The 16328-nt window shown below is 45.6% G+C and overlaps 1 protein-coding gene across 3 annotated transcripts in view; it reads left to right on the top strand.

Moving 5' to 3' along the window:
- TNFRSF19 (TNF receptor superfamily member 19) overlaps positions 1 to 16328 on the top strand; it is a 91401-nt gene that overhangs the window by 29403 nt on the left and 45670 nt on the right. For all 3 annotated transcript variants that reach the window (XM_070380519.1, XM_070380517.1, XM_070380518.1), the window contains exon 4: positions 12391 to 12569. In XM_070380519.1, the coding sequence (XP_070236620.1) occupies positions 12391 to 12569 (179 nt within the window). The remainder of the gene's footprint in view (positions 1 to 12390; positions 12570 to 16328) is intronic.

The raw sequence follows: 16328 nt of genomic DNA, 5'->3' as shown, positions 1-16328 counted from the left end.
GAGCGCCAAAGAATTGATGCTTTTGAACTGTGGTGTTAGAGAAGACTCTTGAGAGTCCCTTGAACTGCAAGGGGATCCAACCAGTCCATCCTAAAGCATATCAGTCTTGAATATTCATTAGAAGGACTGATGCTGAAGTGGAAACTCCAATATTATGGCCACCTGATGTGAAGAACTAACTCATTGGAAAAGACCCTGATGCTGGGAAAGATTGAAGGTGGGAGGAGAAGGGGATGACAGAGGATGAGATGGTTGGATGGCATCACCGATTCAATGGACATGAGTTTGAGTAAGCTGTGGGAGTTGGTGATGGACAGGGAGGCCTGGTGTGCTGCAGTCATGGGGTCGCAAAGAGTTGGATACAACTGAGCAACTGAACTGAACTGAACTGAAGACCCACTCAGAAGCAGAAATTTACATATGTTAAGGGTGTTCCTGCATGTCCTGGTATATCCATTCTGCAGGTAGGCAGCTTGTCAGCTTTCACCCTCACCATCTACACAGACTGCCCAGCTCCGTTTAACAGACACTTAGTGTGTCTTTGCTAGAGGAGTGAACAGATCGGTCAACCTCAAATAGGTTTTGGAAAGTAAGTGCTAGTACATAGTGTACATGGTGCTTCGGCGCTCAGTCGTGTCTGACTCTTTGTGACCCCACGGACTGCAGCCCGCCAGGCTCCTCTGCCCATAGGGATTCTCCAGGCAATAATACTGGTGTGTTGCCCTGCCCTCCTCCAGGGTATCTTGCCAACCCAGGAATCTCCCACATTGCAGGCAGATTCTTTACCGTCTGAGCCACTTGGAAAGAAAGGAAACAGTTAAATCTGGTAATATAAAAGTTAATGAATGTGTGATTGGTGTGTTATTAATAATATGTTTGCCAAGTCTTTTAGTTTGGTTTTAGTTCTTAGTAAATAAAATTAGCAAGTGAGCCTTGCTCAGGCTCTAAATTATAAAATATAAGAAAGCCAAAGGATTCAAACGTACCAATGGAAGTAAAAACATATTTTTATTTCCCCATTAATTAATCAAGGCAAAGGATAGGAGGGTTTTTTTTTTTTTTTTAATATAAGCCATTACTTTGGAACTAGAAATCTCCAAACTGCCTACCCGTGAATTTGCAGTTTTTTCCTTCCAGGCTGATTTTATTAAATTTTTAGCAAGTACGTATATCTTTCAGAAGAAAGAAAAGTTCTGAGTATATTAAAATAAGATAAATCACTTAAATCAACAGGTATGTTCAGTTGGTTAATGAGTCACTTCCAAGTTTTTCAAAGTGAGGTAAAACGTTTTTTTCACTAAGTTTTTGTTAAATTGTTAGATATCAACATTTATAAAAAATCTAATTGCTTTCTGCTTGGAATATTAAATACATAATTTGGAAGGGGAATCTGTTCATTTGTAGGGAAGCAGATAAGTACAAACATCTTTGCTTTTTAAACTGAGGCTTACCAGTTTGGTTACCTGTGGTGTTTGATATTGTGAAAGCATAATAAATACTTTTAGATTAGTTATGAAAAAGTAGAAAAGCTGGGTCAAATGATCCATACCCACAACCAAAGTTTTCTTCATGTTAAGAATTTTAAAAGGAGCATTTTCAAATAATCTTTCCTCTAACATTACTATATAATGTATTTTGCTGTACTAAACATAATTTAAAACTTCTATTTTCTACTATCGTGTCTCTCTAAAATAACAAAGTCCGGGTCATGCAGTTCTTTGAATTGCAAACATGTATCTGTATCTTAAAACTCAAGCTTGGAAATTCGTTGGGTGAGCAGGTATTCTTAAACTTTCCATCTGTGGTTTTATTACTCCTAATTATTATTTTCTTTGGAAAGCTTTCAGCCCTGCCTTTTCGCAAGGTGTCTGGCTTCCTCCCCCATGGTTAGGTCCCTACCCTTAGGACATGCAGTGGGGCTTGTTGCCAGCCGCGGGGAGCGCTCACCCGGGGCGCTATGCTCTCTGCTCATCTGCGGTGTTGGTCATGGTTCCGACCGCTTTTCACTTCCTCCCAGTCGTGAGAGTGTAAGGCGTCTACCCTGCAGCCCCAGGTTCCATAATATCTTTGTGGCTCATTGAGATAGACACCCTTTCCATCTTTGGCCACTTTTTAAACGAGTACTTGTTTTGAGACTTTGTGTGTATACTTTCTGTTATGTGCGTCTGCAGGGTGTTTCTTATAAAAAATAAGGCCTCTCTCTCAAAATGTCTGTCACTGTGACTCAGTCACACCGATCATGCAACGAGAATGGACAGTGGTGGCTGACGTCATGAGCCGGCTTCGATGTGATCTCCGTGTATGCCATCAGAAATCCTCACAGCGTAGGTCTGGAGAGGGGAGTCTAGCTGCTCCTGTTCACAGATGGGGAACCAGAGACACAGAGATTAGCCGGTGTGTCCACACCGCTGTTCGGGAGTGATGGCATGGGGAGGGTGGCAGGGCCGCTTGGGCTAACCTCTGCCTGCCTGTCACTGCCAGGGCAAGGCGCACCTGGCCGGGCTTTCTGTGCCGAGGAACATCTCAGCAGCCCATTTGGTTCCCAGGTTAACCGCCCCCCTCCCACCCCGCCCAAGAGCCCCAAGCACCATCTCTCTCATTTAGGCCCTTTTTAAAGAAAATTTCATATTCATTTTGTTACTTACATTGATATAGTATTGGGTTGGCCAAAAAGTTCGTTCTGGCTTTTCCAAAACGAGATTTTTGGCCAAGCCAGTACTAACATGGTTGTACTTACTGTACAAGCCAGTCTTAACATGGTTGTAACAACAAATTAATACATTTCAGTACTCATGTAGCATTAATGAAACCATGACAGTGGTTATTATCAGTGGGTCACTGTAATCTCTGATATGTTAAGGTAAACAAACACATAAGTACACATATGTATTTGTATGTGTAAATATGTATTATATTAGCATTACATAATTGGTATTACATAGCTCATATATAAGGGACTTCCCAGGTGGCGCTAGTGGCGAAGAATCTGCCTGCCAATGCAGGAGACCCAGGTTCAATCCCTGGGTCAAGAAGATCCCCTGGAGAAGGAAATGGCAACCTTCTTACCTGGAAAATCCTAAGGACGGAGAAGCCTGGTGGGCTACAGTCCCTGGGATTGCAAAGAGTTGGACACAACTGAAGACTTAGCACAGCACAGCACAGATCATATATAATATAAATACATATACAGTGTATATTATATTTATGGAATATGTAATCAATATTCTACATGACATATACTGATACATAATTAACCTGTATGCAAAATTTAATTATTTTAATTAGACAAATGTATTTGATCAGCTTCCCTGGTGGCTCAGAGGGTAAAGAATCTGCTTGCAATGTGGGAGACCTGGGTTCAATCCCTGGGTTGGGAAGATTCCCTGGAGGAGGGTATAGCAACCCACTCAAGTATGCTTGCCTGGAGAATCCCATGGACAGAGGAGCCTGGGGGGACGGGCTACAGTCCATGGGGTCGAAAAGAGTCGGACACGACTGAGTGACTAAGCACAGCACAGCACATTTGATCAGCAATATATGATCCATGCAAATGTTAGCTCAAACTCTTTATTATTTAAAATTAAAAACTCAATTAAGGAGGAATTTAAATGGGGAACAAAAGAGAAATCTTCAAAAGAAAAAAAAGACTTTTTAGTAACTCAGCTTAGGAAGTAGATTTCCTGAATCTTTTGGAAAGTAATGTGGTAAGTCATGGAACCATTAGGAGTCTGTTTTGAGGGTTTTACTCCCTTGAGCCATATTTACTGTCTCCCCCACTGCATGGTTTAGGTTTTAGTTTTTGAGAGTCTATGATAAAGATAATGAATAATGTCTTTTTCCTATTTCTGAGGCAAAAAATACCACATGTGGTTTCCATGGCTCTGTGAGCAGCCCCGCCGGTGTTTTGACCAGGACCGTGTGCCTGAGTGTCAGGTGGCGTCCCGGGGGCTCATGAGAGCAAACAACATTGGGATGTGTGGGAGATGATATTTTCGTTTTCCCGAAGTGACCACATAAGACTTGGATTCTCACCATCTCGAGTTTGCCCAGCCCCTCCCCCGCACCGAGTATTGATGCCAACAGTGAGCTTTTAACACGGTCGCCTCTCAGCAGTAAATCAGGAAACTAGTTTTTGCATGAGCCTCTGGAAACAGACTTCAAGTCTCTGGCATGGTTTTCAAAGTAAGCTTTGCTAAGCAATTATTGGGATGATTTTAGTTAATGTGAAAAAATTGACTCTTGTAAACAACAAGAGTTGATGCGAGTCTATGCGGGGCTTCCTATTTTTAAAGACGTCTCCCTCTTGGAAAATTGTTTTCATCCTTATGAACAAAGTTACACAAAATTTAGTGTAATTTTCAAGCATAAAAGGATTCATTTCTGCCATTTAATTATACCGTTGCTCACTTTATTTGTGTTTAATTATACCTAATCGAGCCCACTGATGTTTGGCAGATATTAACAAGCTCTAGCTTGTAATTTTTCTTTAGAAAAACTCAACTGTGGGTTTTCACAAACCGAAAGTTTGGGGCGGGGGATGCATCTTTGGTGTTGTTTTATTAAAGGAAATTAAAAAGCTGATTTCTAAACATCGGCCACATGAATCTAATTCGTCATTCCCATTTCTGTGCCCTAGATTTTCTCTATAAATAACTTCTTCTCCGTCCAAGTTGAGCTTTTAAAGTTCAAAGAACCCAAGTTAATAGTCACTGGCCGCACAAATAAATAGTGCTTTCGACTCGAGCACCCAGAATGTGTCTCCGGGACATTTCGTGGTCTGAGAGGATCTCCCCTGTTGGGGGTGGGGGCCTGCTCCCCCAGCATGTAGGTGGGATCCACTTGTGTTTTTGTTCGGTTCTGGCTTTGCAGAGGGAGGGAGGAGAGAAGGGGATCTGAGGACTGTTTACTTTGAGTCATTTTGCTACTGGAAAGCCACCAAATGTGGCTTAAAAATATTGGGCAGAGTGACAGAGCCATGGCCGCCGGCTCTGTCCAGCCTCCTGCTGCCTCGGAACCAAGACAAGGCAGCCGATCCGTGCATCCCCGCCCTCCCGGGAGGAAGGCTTGGCCTTGCCAACCAGGAAATATTGCCATGACCTTTACAGGCTTGCTCCCTGGAGTTAAATAATAGCACCAGTAGTAGTGGTAGTAATAATAATAACACACTTTAGGAAAATGCACAATGTTTGTTCATCCATCTTAAACAGCAAGCAGTTCTTTATTACACATTGGCTTAACTCCTGCTAAAGAAAAGTTACTCAGTGTCTCTTGTTGAGGATGGTGGAACAGGAATGACTCAGAAACTTGGCAGCAGGTGTGGGGTGCGCTGTGGTGGGATTTTACAGGGGGAGGGGGTCATCTCTGAATACATCCTGGAGAAGTGGGAATTCATAGCTGAGGAGCACTGTAGTCCGCCAGGCTCCTCTGCCCATGGGATTCTCCAAGCAAGAATACTGGAGTCGGTTGCCATTCCCTTCTCCAGGGGGTCTGCCCAACTCAGACAATGAACCCATGTCTCCAGCAGGTCATAATTTAAAAAATGAAGTCCATAGTATTGTCTTGAAGCCTCCATGTGTTTCTAGCATGGATATCAATGGGAGATGGTCCTCCATAAACAAAAGTGAAAGTGTAGGGAAACTCACTCAGTTGTGTCCGACTCTTTGTGACCCCCTGGACTATACAGTCCATGGAATTCTCCAGGCCAGAATACTGGAGTGGGTACCCTTTCCCATCTCCAGGGGATCTTCCTGACCCAATGATCGAACCCAGGTCTCCTGCATTGCAGGCAGATTCTTTACCAGCTGAGCCACAATGGAAGCCCGAGAACACTGGAGTGGATAGCCTATCCCTTCTTCAGCGGATCTTCCCGACCCAGGAACCGAACCGGGGTCTCCTGCATTGCAGGCAGATTCTTTACCAACTGAGCCAAAACATGTCACTAATTCTAGAGCCCAGGCTGGTGACTGACTCACTGTTCCCTCCCACACCACACCCTGCTAGACACACACACACACACACACACACACACATACACACACACTCCTTCTAATAAAAGGGTCAGAGGGAGAACTCAGGGCCACCTGGGATGTGTTGGACAGAGGTTAAAACAGTACAAAGAACTTCTGTTCAGGAGCTTTTGCAACAGAGACTTCAGCCTACAACTGGGTTCAGTTTCAAATCTAGGTGGACATGTAGGGGGCAAGCGCCCGGGAGCAGGATGGGGAACTGGGGTGGGAACTCCCAAAAAGGAAGCATCAGGGGAAGGGGCATCCCGGCTAAACAGACAGGGGGATTCCTGCTGAAGGTGGGCAGACGATCAGACATCACCGGTGAGTGGGGAGGATGGGGGGAGGGTGAGGAGAGCTGGTCAGATACGGAGAATAAGCATGTGTGGAGAATGGGAGACACCTGGGCTCTTCAAGACCAGACCTAAGAACAGGGCATGGTCGAGAAATTGGCTCAGAGAAGCTTGTCCAGTTTGGTCAAGTGGAGGGTCTGTCAAAAGTAAGATGAAGCAGATCCACCACGGGCAGCCTGCTCCTTGCCTTCTCTCCAGAGACCCATCCATACTTCTTCTGCTTCTGTACTCAAAGAAAGCACTCTACCAGAGAAATCACCCCCTCCTAGCCCAGAGTCATGAGGGAAAACCCCAAAGATTGGATGCTATTTTGGTTAGATGCCGTAGTGTATCTCGTGGTTCTCACCAGTGAATTTCACCTGGGGCAAAGAGGGTGCCCTTGGGATGCAGTGGTGAGACCCGCATCCTGAACACTGCCAGCATGCCCTGAGACAGGCAGATGCACTCAAGCTGCACACACATGCACACACACCAGAAGGGCATGTCTGTGACGTTTCCACAAACCTGGCTGTAGAGTTTGACTGGGGGTGGGGGGTAGGAAGTTACAAATGAAGGACGGGTTGTTTACTGAACTTAATATGGAAGATTTCAAGGCACTTTAACCACTTTGTTTCACTGAGTGAAATAAAAACATCAAAATAGACATTTATAGTGGGATATAATTTAATATTTATGTGCTGTTTACTTTATAGCCTGGATTTCAAATAATTATGGCATCTGTATGTTTACGGTGCTTTAGAAATACGACAAATCAGCTCTAAAAGTGGTTGCTGCCTTGGACGCTGTACAATAATTCTTTGGAAATAATTGCTCTGAATTTCTAGTTAATTCAAGATGTCTAGTTAATTCAACGCATGAAATGGTCACTTCATACACTTAAGCTGTCATGAACTGCAAGCTATGATGTTATTCTTAAAAGTTCAAAAATAGTATTAGAATAGTATTGTTTTAAAATGGCAAATACTTTAGAGAAAATATATACTTTTAAAATTTTATTGAAGTATTATTGATTTACAGTATTGTGGTAATTTCTGCTGTGTAGCAAAGGCATTCAGTTATATGAGATATATGCATTATTTTTCGTATTCTTTCCTATTATGCTTTATCACAGGATACTGAATATAGTTCCCTGTGCTGCACAGTAGGACCTTGTTGTTTATCCATCCTGTTTATAACAGTTTGCATCTACTAACCCCAAACTCCCAATCCAGCCCTCCCCCACCCCGCTCCACCTTGGCAGCCACACTTCTCTATGTCTATGAGTCTGTTTCTGACTGTAAGCGCAGGTCGCTCAGTCATGTCTGACTCTTTGCAACCCCATGGACCATACAGTCCATGGAATTCTCCAGGCCAGCATACTGGAGTGGGGAGCCTTTCCCGTCTCCAGAGGATCTTCCCAACCCAGGGACCAAACCCGGGTCTCCTGCATGGCAGGTGGATTCGTTACCAACTGAGCCACAGGGAAGCCCAAGAATACTGGAGTGGGTAGCCTGGCCCTTCTCCAGCGGATCTTCCCAACCCAGGAATTGAACCAGGGTCTCCTGCCTTGCAGGCGGATTCTTTATCAGCTGAGCTATTTGAATAAAATTCACCCAAATAATCAATCTCTGTACAAGTATGACTCATGGTTCCTGCTCTGTACACTTCGGTACTGTTTTATGATACTAATGATGCAAAGCCTTACCTCAACCCCTAACCCAGTGCTACCCCAAAGAAAATTGCTATTGCTGCCAGTAAAACATGTGAACTCCAGGCAGAAATAGTGAGCCAGTATCCAGTTATTAAGGAAACCTCTGATACAGTTGGAGCCCCACTTTTTTCTTTTCTATATATGATTTGGTCCAATGTAGAATGAGCCAAAAAAAAAGAAAAAATCATGAAATCCTCATTCTACAAAATCTAATGCCGTGTAAATGACACACAGCGATATATGGCAAAAACTCTTTGGCCAAAAGAGTCCTCGTGTAGGATATACACTCTAGAATACAGCCAAGAATCAAAAAAGAAGCACAAAGATTTCTCCAACACTAAAGTATATGTTCTTTCTCAAGAGAGATGGGACTGTCAACACCCCTGTGTGTATTCTTTCAAGTCAGATCGTTTATCCAGTTTCTCGGGAATGGGGAGAGGAAGTGAGTGGCTGTGGACGGTGATGCCCGGCAGGAGGGAGGGAGAGCAGCTGACCGCCGGGCAAGGTCGTTAACACAGCTGCAGCGCCTGCAGACCCAGGGCTGCCTGGTTCTTTGTGCAATAGCGCAATGGAGCAGTGGATTCAACCGGGAAAGGTGAAATTCTATTTTGTGTACCCATTTTCAAAAGCAAGTAGTTGAGACTCATTTTAAACAGATTTTTATTCAGTAAAAATGTTTTAGATGAAAAGTGATGCTTTTGTTGTTATTGTTCAGTCTCTCAGTCATGTCGACTCTTTGCGACCCCATGGACCACGGCACACCAGGCTTCCCTGTCCTTCAGCATCTCCTGGAGTTTGCGCAAATTCCTGTCCATTGAATCGGTGATGCCATCCAACCTTCTCATCTTCTGTCGCCCTCTTCTCCTTTTGCCCTCAATCTTTCCTAGCATCAGGGTCTTTTCCAGTGAGTCAGCTCTTTGTATCAAGTGGCTAAAGTACTTCAAAGTGGTGTTTGAAGTCACCTAAAAAACTGGGGTCTGCAGATCCCTTTGTTCCCCGGCGAGACTTTATTATACTGGAATCAGAAACACTTGGGCTGTAGATCATCCAGAATAATAAAAGCCGTTGGTATCCGTTCTTTGGCCGGATGCTAGTGCTTGATTTCTAGTTTGGAGGCTTTATATGTTTTCCAGTTTATTTCTCAGAATAACCCTGTAGGGCCGGATGATATCCCCTCTCACAGATGAAGTGGCTGAGGGTCAGAGAGTTCCCAGAGTACCTTGGCTGGCAAGTGGCCTATGTGTGTTTGTCTCCAGTGTGGGAGAATACCCCCATTCTGCTGCGTCAGCCTGGCCGGGAGAGCAGCGTTTCAGAGGTGTGCTGCTGGTTCACAGACCCCTACCTCTTTCCCCTTGTTTGCTTGTCTTCCTCTGCCCGCTTTTCCTTCCCCTCTCTGTTGTGTGTTAACCTGTATATGAGACCCGTATATGCAAGCCACCTGCAACCAAGAGTGATTTTGCAGTTGTGGCCACAGGGACCTTTGCGGGGACACTGAGCTTGAGGCCCTGCCCCGGATGTCACATGCTTTGATCCCTGATGCTGGGGGCACGGGGTGGGAAGTGCCCTTCTGTGCCAAACGAAAATCTTGGGATGCCCGGCTCTCTCTGCAGCTAACATGGTCCCAACGCAGATCACACTGAGAGGCACAGCCCCCCAAATAGCAGGGGCTCCCCCCACCCCACTGAGACCGAACACACACCCCAAGAACTCTCTCTAGATGTGTGTCTGTGTTGTTTTCCTGATTGCTACAGCTGCTTTCTGCACGAAAATCAAATCATTACGGAGTTGTGAGAATTGAAAACACCTCATCATTCCACCCCCCACAAAAAAAAAATCCCTGTTAACGATTTTAAGGAGATTCTAATTTGTGAACTGGGGCTTCCCTGGTGGCTCAGATGGTAAAGAATCTGCCTTAATGTGGGAGACCCCGGTTCTACCCCTCTCCTGTCCCCCCCTGCCTTCAGGTCAGAGCTTTGTCCAGCTGGAGCCCTCGGGGTTGAGGAGGGGCTGACCTCCTGCTTTGTTTTTCTCCGCAGCTCTTTGCTGTGCTTGTTCAAGACACTTCTGAAAGACGGACAGAGGAGCTGCAAGGGGGACGAAGGGGCCCCTCCCCCAAAATGTGCATGAGTTCATTAGTGGATTGAAGCCTTATTGCTAATACTCTTTATTGAGTTCCTTACTGAGTACAGGCAATACTATTCTTTGTATTGGTTTTTGTTTTTTAATTGAAGCGTAGTTGATTTACCACGTGTTAGTTTCAGGTGTACAGCAAAGAGATTCAGGCATACATACATAATACCTATTCTTTTTCAGATTCTTTCCCCATTATAGATTGTTACAAGATATTGTGTATCGTTCCCTGTGCTATATTGAAGGACTGCTGTTTATCTATTTCATATACAATAGTGTGTATCGGTTAACCCCAACCTTCAAAGCTGTCCCTCTCCTCCACCTCCCCCTTTGGTAACCATAAGTTTGTTCTCTATGTCTGTGAGTCTGTTTCTGTTTTGTAATTAAGTTCATTTGTATATTCTTGTATGTGTGTCTGTTGATTTAATTTTTAATTAGTTGTCTTTGTATCTAAATATGGATGGAGATGGAAATGGCAACCCACTCCAGTACTCTTGCCTGGAAAATCCCATGGACAGAGAAGCCTGGTAGACTACAGTCCATGGGATCGCAAAGAGTCAGATATGACTGAGCGACTTCACTTCATGGATGGAGAAATTAAATGTGTAAATTTTATGGAGAAATGAGGATTATGACCTCCCTGGACCTGTGTTCTGGCTTCCATGGTTCCCAGAAGAGGGAGCTGAGGCTGTGAGGGGAGCCCTGACTCCCGCTGCCCCTCTGGCTGCCCGTGGGCCCCTGGCACATGCTCATGTGGGGCCGCGTGGGCCCCTGGCACACCCTTGGTGTGAGGCTATGCGTGCAGCTTATGAGTTGCTGCCTGATTTTCTTTTTAATGGCCAGTGTTCTATCGAACGGAGAAGGCAATGGCACCCCACTCCAGTACTCTTGCCTGGAAAATCCCGTGGACGGAGGAGCCTGGTGGGCTGCAGTCCATGGGGTCGGGAAGAGTCAGACACGACTGAGCGACTTCACTTTCACTTTTCACTTTCATGCATTGGAGAAGGAAATGGCAACCCACTCCAGTGTTCTTGCCTGGACAATCCCAGGGACAGGGGAGCCTGGTGGGCTGCCTTCTATGGGGTTGCACAGAGTCGGACACGACTGAAGCGACTTAGCAGCAGCAGCAGTTCTGTAGAAACCATCACATAGTCGGTTTAACTATGACATGTAACTCTTCAGACATCCTCCTGTGTACATGTCAGATAAACTGCCAGAAAAGCCCACAGTATAATAATAAGAAGTCTGGCTCTGGAATTAAATGGTGTAGGTCTCATACCTTACACACCAGCAGTTCTGCTCCAGGGTATACATATGAAAAAAACAAAAACACTAATTCAAAAAGATATATGCACTTCAGTGTACTACTTAAAATAGCAAAGGTATGGAAGCAACCTAAGTGTCCATCAACAGAGGGATGGATAAGAAGGATGTGTGTGTGTGTGTGTGTGTGTGTGTGTATATATATATAGTGTTCTTTTAGGTGTCATATAAGCATCTTCTATCAGACAGCAATAAACAGCCAGGGCTTCCCAGGTGGCACAGTGGTAAAGAACCTCCCTGCCCGTACAGGAGACACAGGAGATGCAGGCTTGATCCCTGAGTCAGGAAGATCCCCTGGAGAAGGAAATGGCAACCCACTCCAGTATTCTTGCCTAGAGAATCCCATGGACAGAGGAGCCTAGTGGGCTATTAGTCTATGGGGTTGCAAACGATGATAATAAACAGCTAAATATTTCAAGGCAGTTCACTGGATAGGTTTCTAGGCTTGTAAGCCTCTGACATTTCATATGCAGCCATCCTTGCGTTCTAATATTTATCAAAGCACTTATTTTCTGCCTTGATAAGTGAGTGTGTGTCTGCCTGTTTCCCTGACTCCAGTTTCTGAGGGTTCAGATGACTGGCCGAGTTAGAGAAGAAAGTGCCTGATTCCACCCTAAGCCAGCAATAATTCAGCAGCGGGAGGCAGAGAGCCTTTCGTATTCAAATACTCATGCTGCTGGAATAAAGTGGATGACAAAGTATACTTCTGGCCGTAAGAGAGATTATTAGCAGGGAGACACATGGGAACCGCTGAAAGAGGGGCCTTTGTGTGCAGGGAGGCGGGCGCTGGGTAATTACCAGCCCGGTTCCTCATCGTCGTATCTCATCGTCCTCCTTTTTCACGCTCTCGAGGTCTGAATAGCCGTCTCTTGTCTCTTCATCCCCACAGGAATGTGGCTTTGGCTACGGGGAGGACGCCCAGTGTGTGAAGTGCAGGCCGCACAGGTTCAAGGAGGACTGGGGCTCTCAGAAGTGCAAGCCGTGCCTGGACTGCGCCCTGCTGAGCCGCTTCCAGAAGGCCAACTGCTCGGCCACTGGCGACGCCGTCTGCGGGGACTGCCTGCCTGGGTACGTGGCCAGTCCTCCCCGGGAGATCAGGTCATTTATTCTGAGCAGGATTTTCTCTCTGGTTCCCCTCCAGACACAGATGCCTGCTGACACCCACCCCAACAAGGTTGCCGAGGTTCACGGCTTTTCTGTTTCCCGGGCCTCCCACACGCCCTGCACGGTGACAGGCGGGGGGTTAGGATCAAACAGATAAGCCAGTGACCAAGGCTCGGTGTCACAAAAGTCTGCAGAGTCCCCACCAGTCAATAAGAAAGAAAAGATGGACAAAGGGATGAAAGAATAAGGCAGCTCACAAAAGAGGAAATGCATGTGGCCTGTGATGCTAGGAAGATGGCCATCCTCCATATGATCAGAGAAATGCAAACACCACCGTCCAGCCGGTCACTTCTGCGGTGTTTGTGGGGCAGCTGCCAGGTGTTGCTTTCGGAGGGAGACAAAGACTGCCTCCCATGGGCAGCTTACATCCTAATACGGTTTGAAAAATACCTGCATAGTAAATACTAAGAAGTTGTGCAGAAAGGTAGAAGGTGGTGGTTCCTGGGGAAAACAGAAAGTCTTCAGCGTCTCAGGGGGCTGGGTGTGCCCACTGGGGACAGAGAAGAGAGGCAGGTGGCAGGATCAGAGTAGGTCATCAGGCTGGGTGATGCTGAAAAGCTGAGGTCTCTGTGGACGCAGGCCCTAGGGGTGGACATGTGTGCGTTTCAGAAACGGCCAAGAGGACAAGCGGGTGTAGGAGGCAATAGAGCGGGCTGGAGGGAGAGGCAGAAGGGGTGCTAGGGGTGGACTCGTGTGATGCTGGAGACCTTAAGTGTACACACTGGAAAGGAACCCAGGCCGTGGACAGAAAGCGGACCACACCTGGGCCAAGTGGAGAGACAAAGCCCAGGAGGAGGGATTTTTAATAAGTGCTTATAGGTAATGGTTGGCTGGACCTGCCAGATAAAACAGGCAGCTGGAAGCCAGAGTGGTGATGAAAACTGGGACCCACTGGGGCCAAGTGGTGGTCTGTTAGAGAGTGAAGAGGCCTTGCTGCAGGAGGTAAGGCAGGGAAGAGACCAGGTGACTGCCAGGAGGACGTCTTTAATACAGAGCAGAGCCAAAGGAGAGACCAGGAATCCTGGAGCTTGCCTGGAACCCAGGTTTTATGGCAGAAGTGAATCGACCAGGGCTGGCAGCATTACGGGAGCAGCAGACACGTATTACTTAGTGGCTAAGCACTCTGTATCCTCTGGAGGAGGAAATGACAACCCACTCCAATAACCTCGCCTGGAGAATCCCATGGACAGAGGAGCCTGGCAGGCTGCAGTCCATAGAGTTGCAAATAAGTCAGACAGGACTGAAACAATTTAACACAGAGAAGCACTTTACATGAATTATTTTCTGTAATGTTCACAGTGTTTTAAAAATGAAGAAACTGAGCCTTATCATTAAGGTTATTCAGGCAAGATTGCACAGAGAGTACGAGGCGCAACTTGGAGCCGTGTCCAGGACTCTGCTGCCAGAATCCACGCTCCAAGTCATGACAGATGCAGGGCCCTCACTGTACTTGACCAGCATGTGCCCACAAGACCAGGCGTTTGACAGATGCCAGGTGCTTGTCTTGGGGCTTCTACTGAAGCCAGAGGACAGCTAAAACTCTGGGCCCAAAGAAAGAGCAGAAAATAGCCTTATGAATCATGTCCTCATGCAAAAACTTACCACCCAAACAGATGCAAAAAGTAGTGGTCTTACACCAACACCACAACAATCAAAGGGAAAATAGCTGTATTGGACTTCATCAAAATTAAAATCTTTTGTGCTTCAAAGGATACTGTCAAGAAAGTGAAAGACAACCCCCCGGAATTAGAACTATTCATAAATCATAAACCATATATGTGATAAGGAACTATCTTATCTAGAATATATAAAGAGCTGTTATAACTCAATAACAAAAAGACAAGTAACCCAATTAAATTATGGGCAAAAGATATTAATAGACATTTCTGCAAATAAGATACACAGATGATACTCATGAGTGAGCTTGTGAAAAGATACTCAACATCAGTCATCAGGGAAATGCAGAAAAATACCCCCGCATATACTTCACGTCCATGAGGATCAGTTCATTTCAATTGCTCAGTCGTGTCCAACTCTTTGCCAGCCCATGAACTGCAGCACGCCAGGCATCCCTGTCCATCACCAACTCCCAGAGTTTACCCAAACTCATGTCCCTTGAGTTGGTGATGCCATCTAACCATTTCATCCTCTGTCGTCCCCTTCTCCTCCTGCCCTCAATCTTTCCCAGCATCAGGGTGTTTTCCAATGAGTCAACTCTTCGCATCAGGTGGCCACAAATATTGAAGTTTCAGCTTTAACATCAATCCTTCCAATGAACACCCAAGACTAATCTCCTTTAGGATGGACTGGTTGGATCTCCTTGCAGTCCAAGGGACTCTCAAGAGTCTTCTCCAACACCACAGTTCAAAAGCATCAGTTCTTCGGCGCTCAACTTTCTTCACAGTCCAACTCTCACATCCATACATGACCACTGGAAAAACCATAGCCTTGACTAGATAGACCTTTGTTGGCAAACTAATGTCTCTGCTTTTTAATATGCTGTCTAGGTTGGTCATAGCTTTCCTTCCAAGGAGCAAGCATCTTTTAATTTCATGGCTGCAATCACCATCTGCAGTGATTTTGGAGCCCCCAAAAATAAAGTCAGCCACTGTTTCCCCATCTATTTCCCATGAAGTGATGGGACCGGATGCCATGATCTTAGTTTTCTGAATGTTGAGCTTGAAGCCAACTTTTTCATGCTCCTCTTTCACTTTCATCAAGAGGCTCTTTAGTTCTTCTTCACTTTCTGCCATAAGGGGGTGTCATCTGCATATCTGAGATTATTGATATTTCTCCCGGCAATCTTGATTCCAGCTTGTGATTCCTCCAGCCCAGCGTTTCTCATGATGTACTCTGCATATAAGTTAAATAAGCAGGGTGACAATATACAGCCTTGATGTATTCCTTTTCCTATTTGGAACCAGTCTGTTGTTCCATGTCCAGTTCTAACTGTTGCTTCCTGACCAACATACAGGTTTCTCAAGAGGCAGGTCAGGTGGTCTGGTATTCCCATCTCGTTCAGAATTTTCCACAGTTTATTGTGATCCACACAGTCAAAGGCTTTGGCATAACCAATAAAGCAGAAATAGATGGTTTTTTGGAACTCCCTTGCTTTTTTGATGATCCAGCAGATGTTGGCAATTTGATCTCTGGTTCCTCTGCCTTTTCTAAAACCAGCTTGAACATCTGGAAGTTCATGGTTCACGTATTGCTGAAGCCTGGCTTGGAGAATTTTGAACATTACTAGTATGTGAGATGAGTGCAATTGTGCGGTAGTTTGAGCATTTGTTGGCATTGCCTTTCTTTGGGATTGGAATGAAAACTGACCTTTGCCAGTCCTGTGGCCACTGCTGAGCTTTCCAAATTTGCTGGCATATTGAGTGCAGCACTTTCACAGCATCATCTTTTAGGAGTTGAAATAGCTCAACTGGAATTTCATCACCTCCACTAGCTTTGTTCGTAGTGATGCTTCCTAAGGCCCACTTGACTTCACACTTCAGGATGTCTGGCTCTAGGTGAGTGAGCACACCATCATGATTATCTGGGTCGTGAAGATCTTTTTTGTACAGTTCTTCTGTGTATTCTTGCTTCTGTGTCCACAAGGATGGCTATAGCCAAAAGACAGACAATAGCAGGTATTGGTGAGGACTGGAGAAATTGGGA

The sequence above is a fragment of the Bos mutus genome, chromosome 12 (genome assembly GCF_027580195.1).
Source record: "Bos mutus isolate GX-2022 chromosome 12, NWIPB_WYAK_1.1, whole genome shotgun sequence".
Classification (NCBI taxonomy): Eukaryota; Metazoa; Chordata; class Mammalia; order Artiodactyla; family Bovidae; genus Bos; species Bos mutus.
This window is presented reverse-complemented; position numbering and strand designations above follow the sequence as displayed.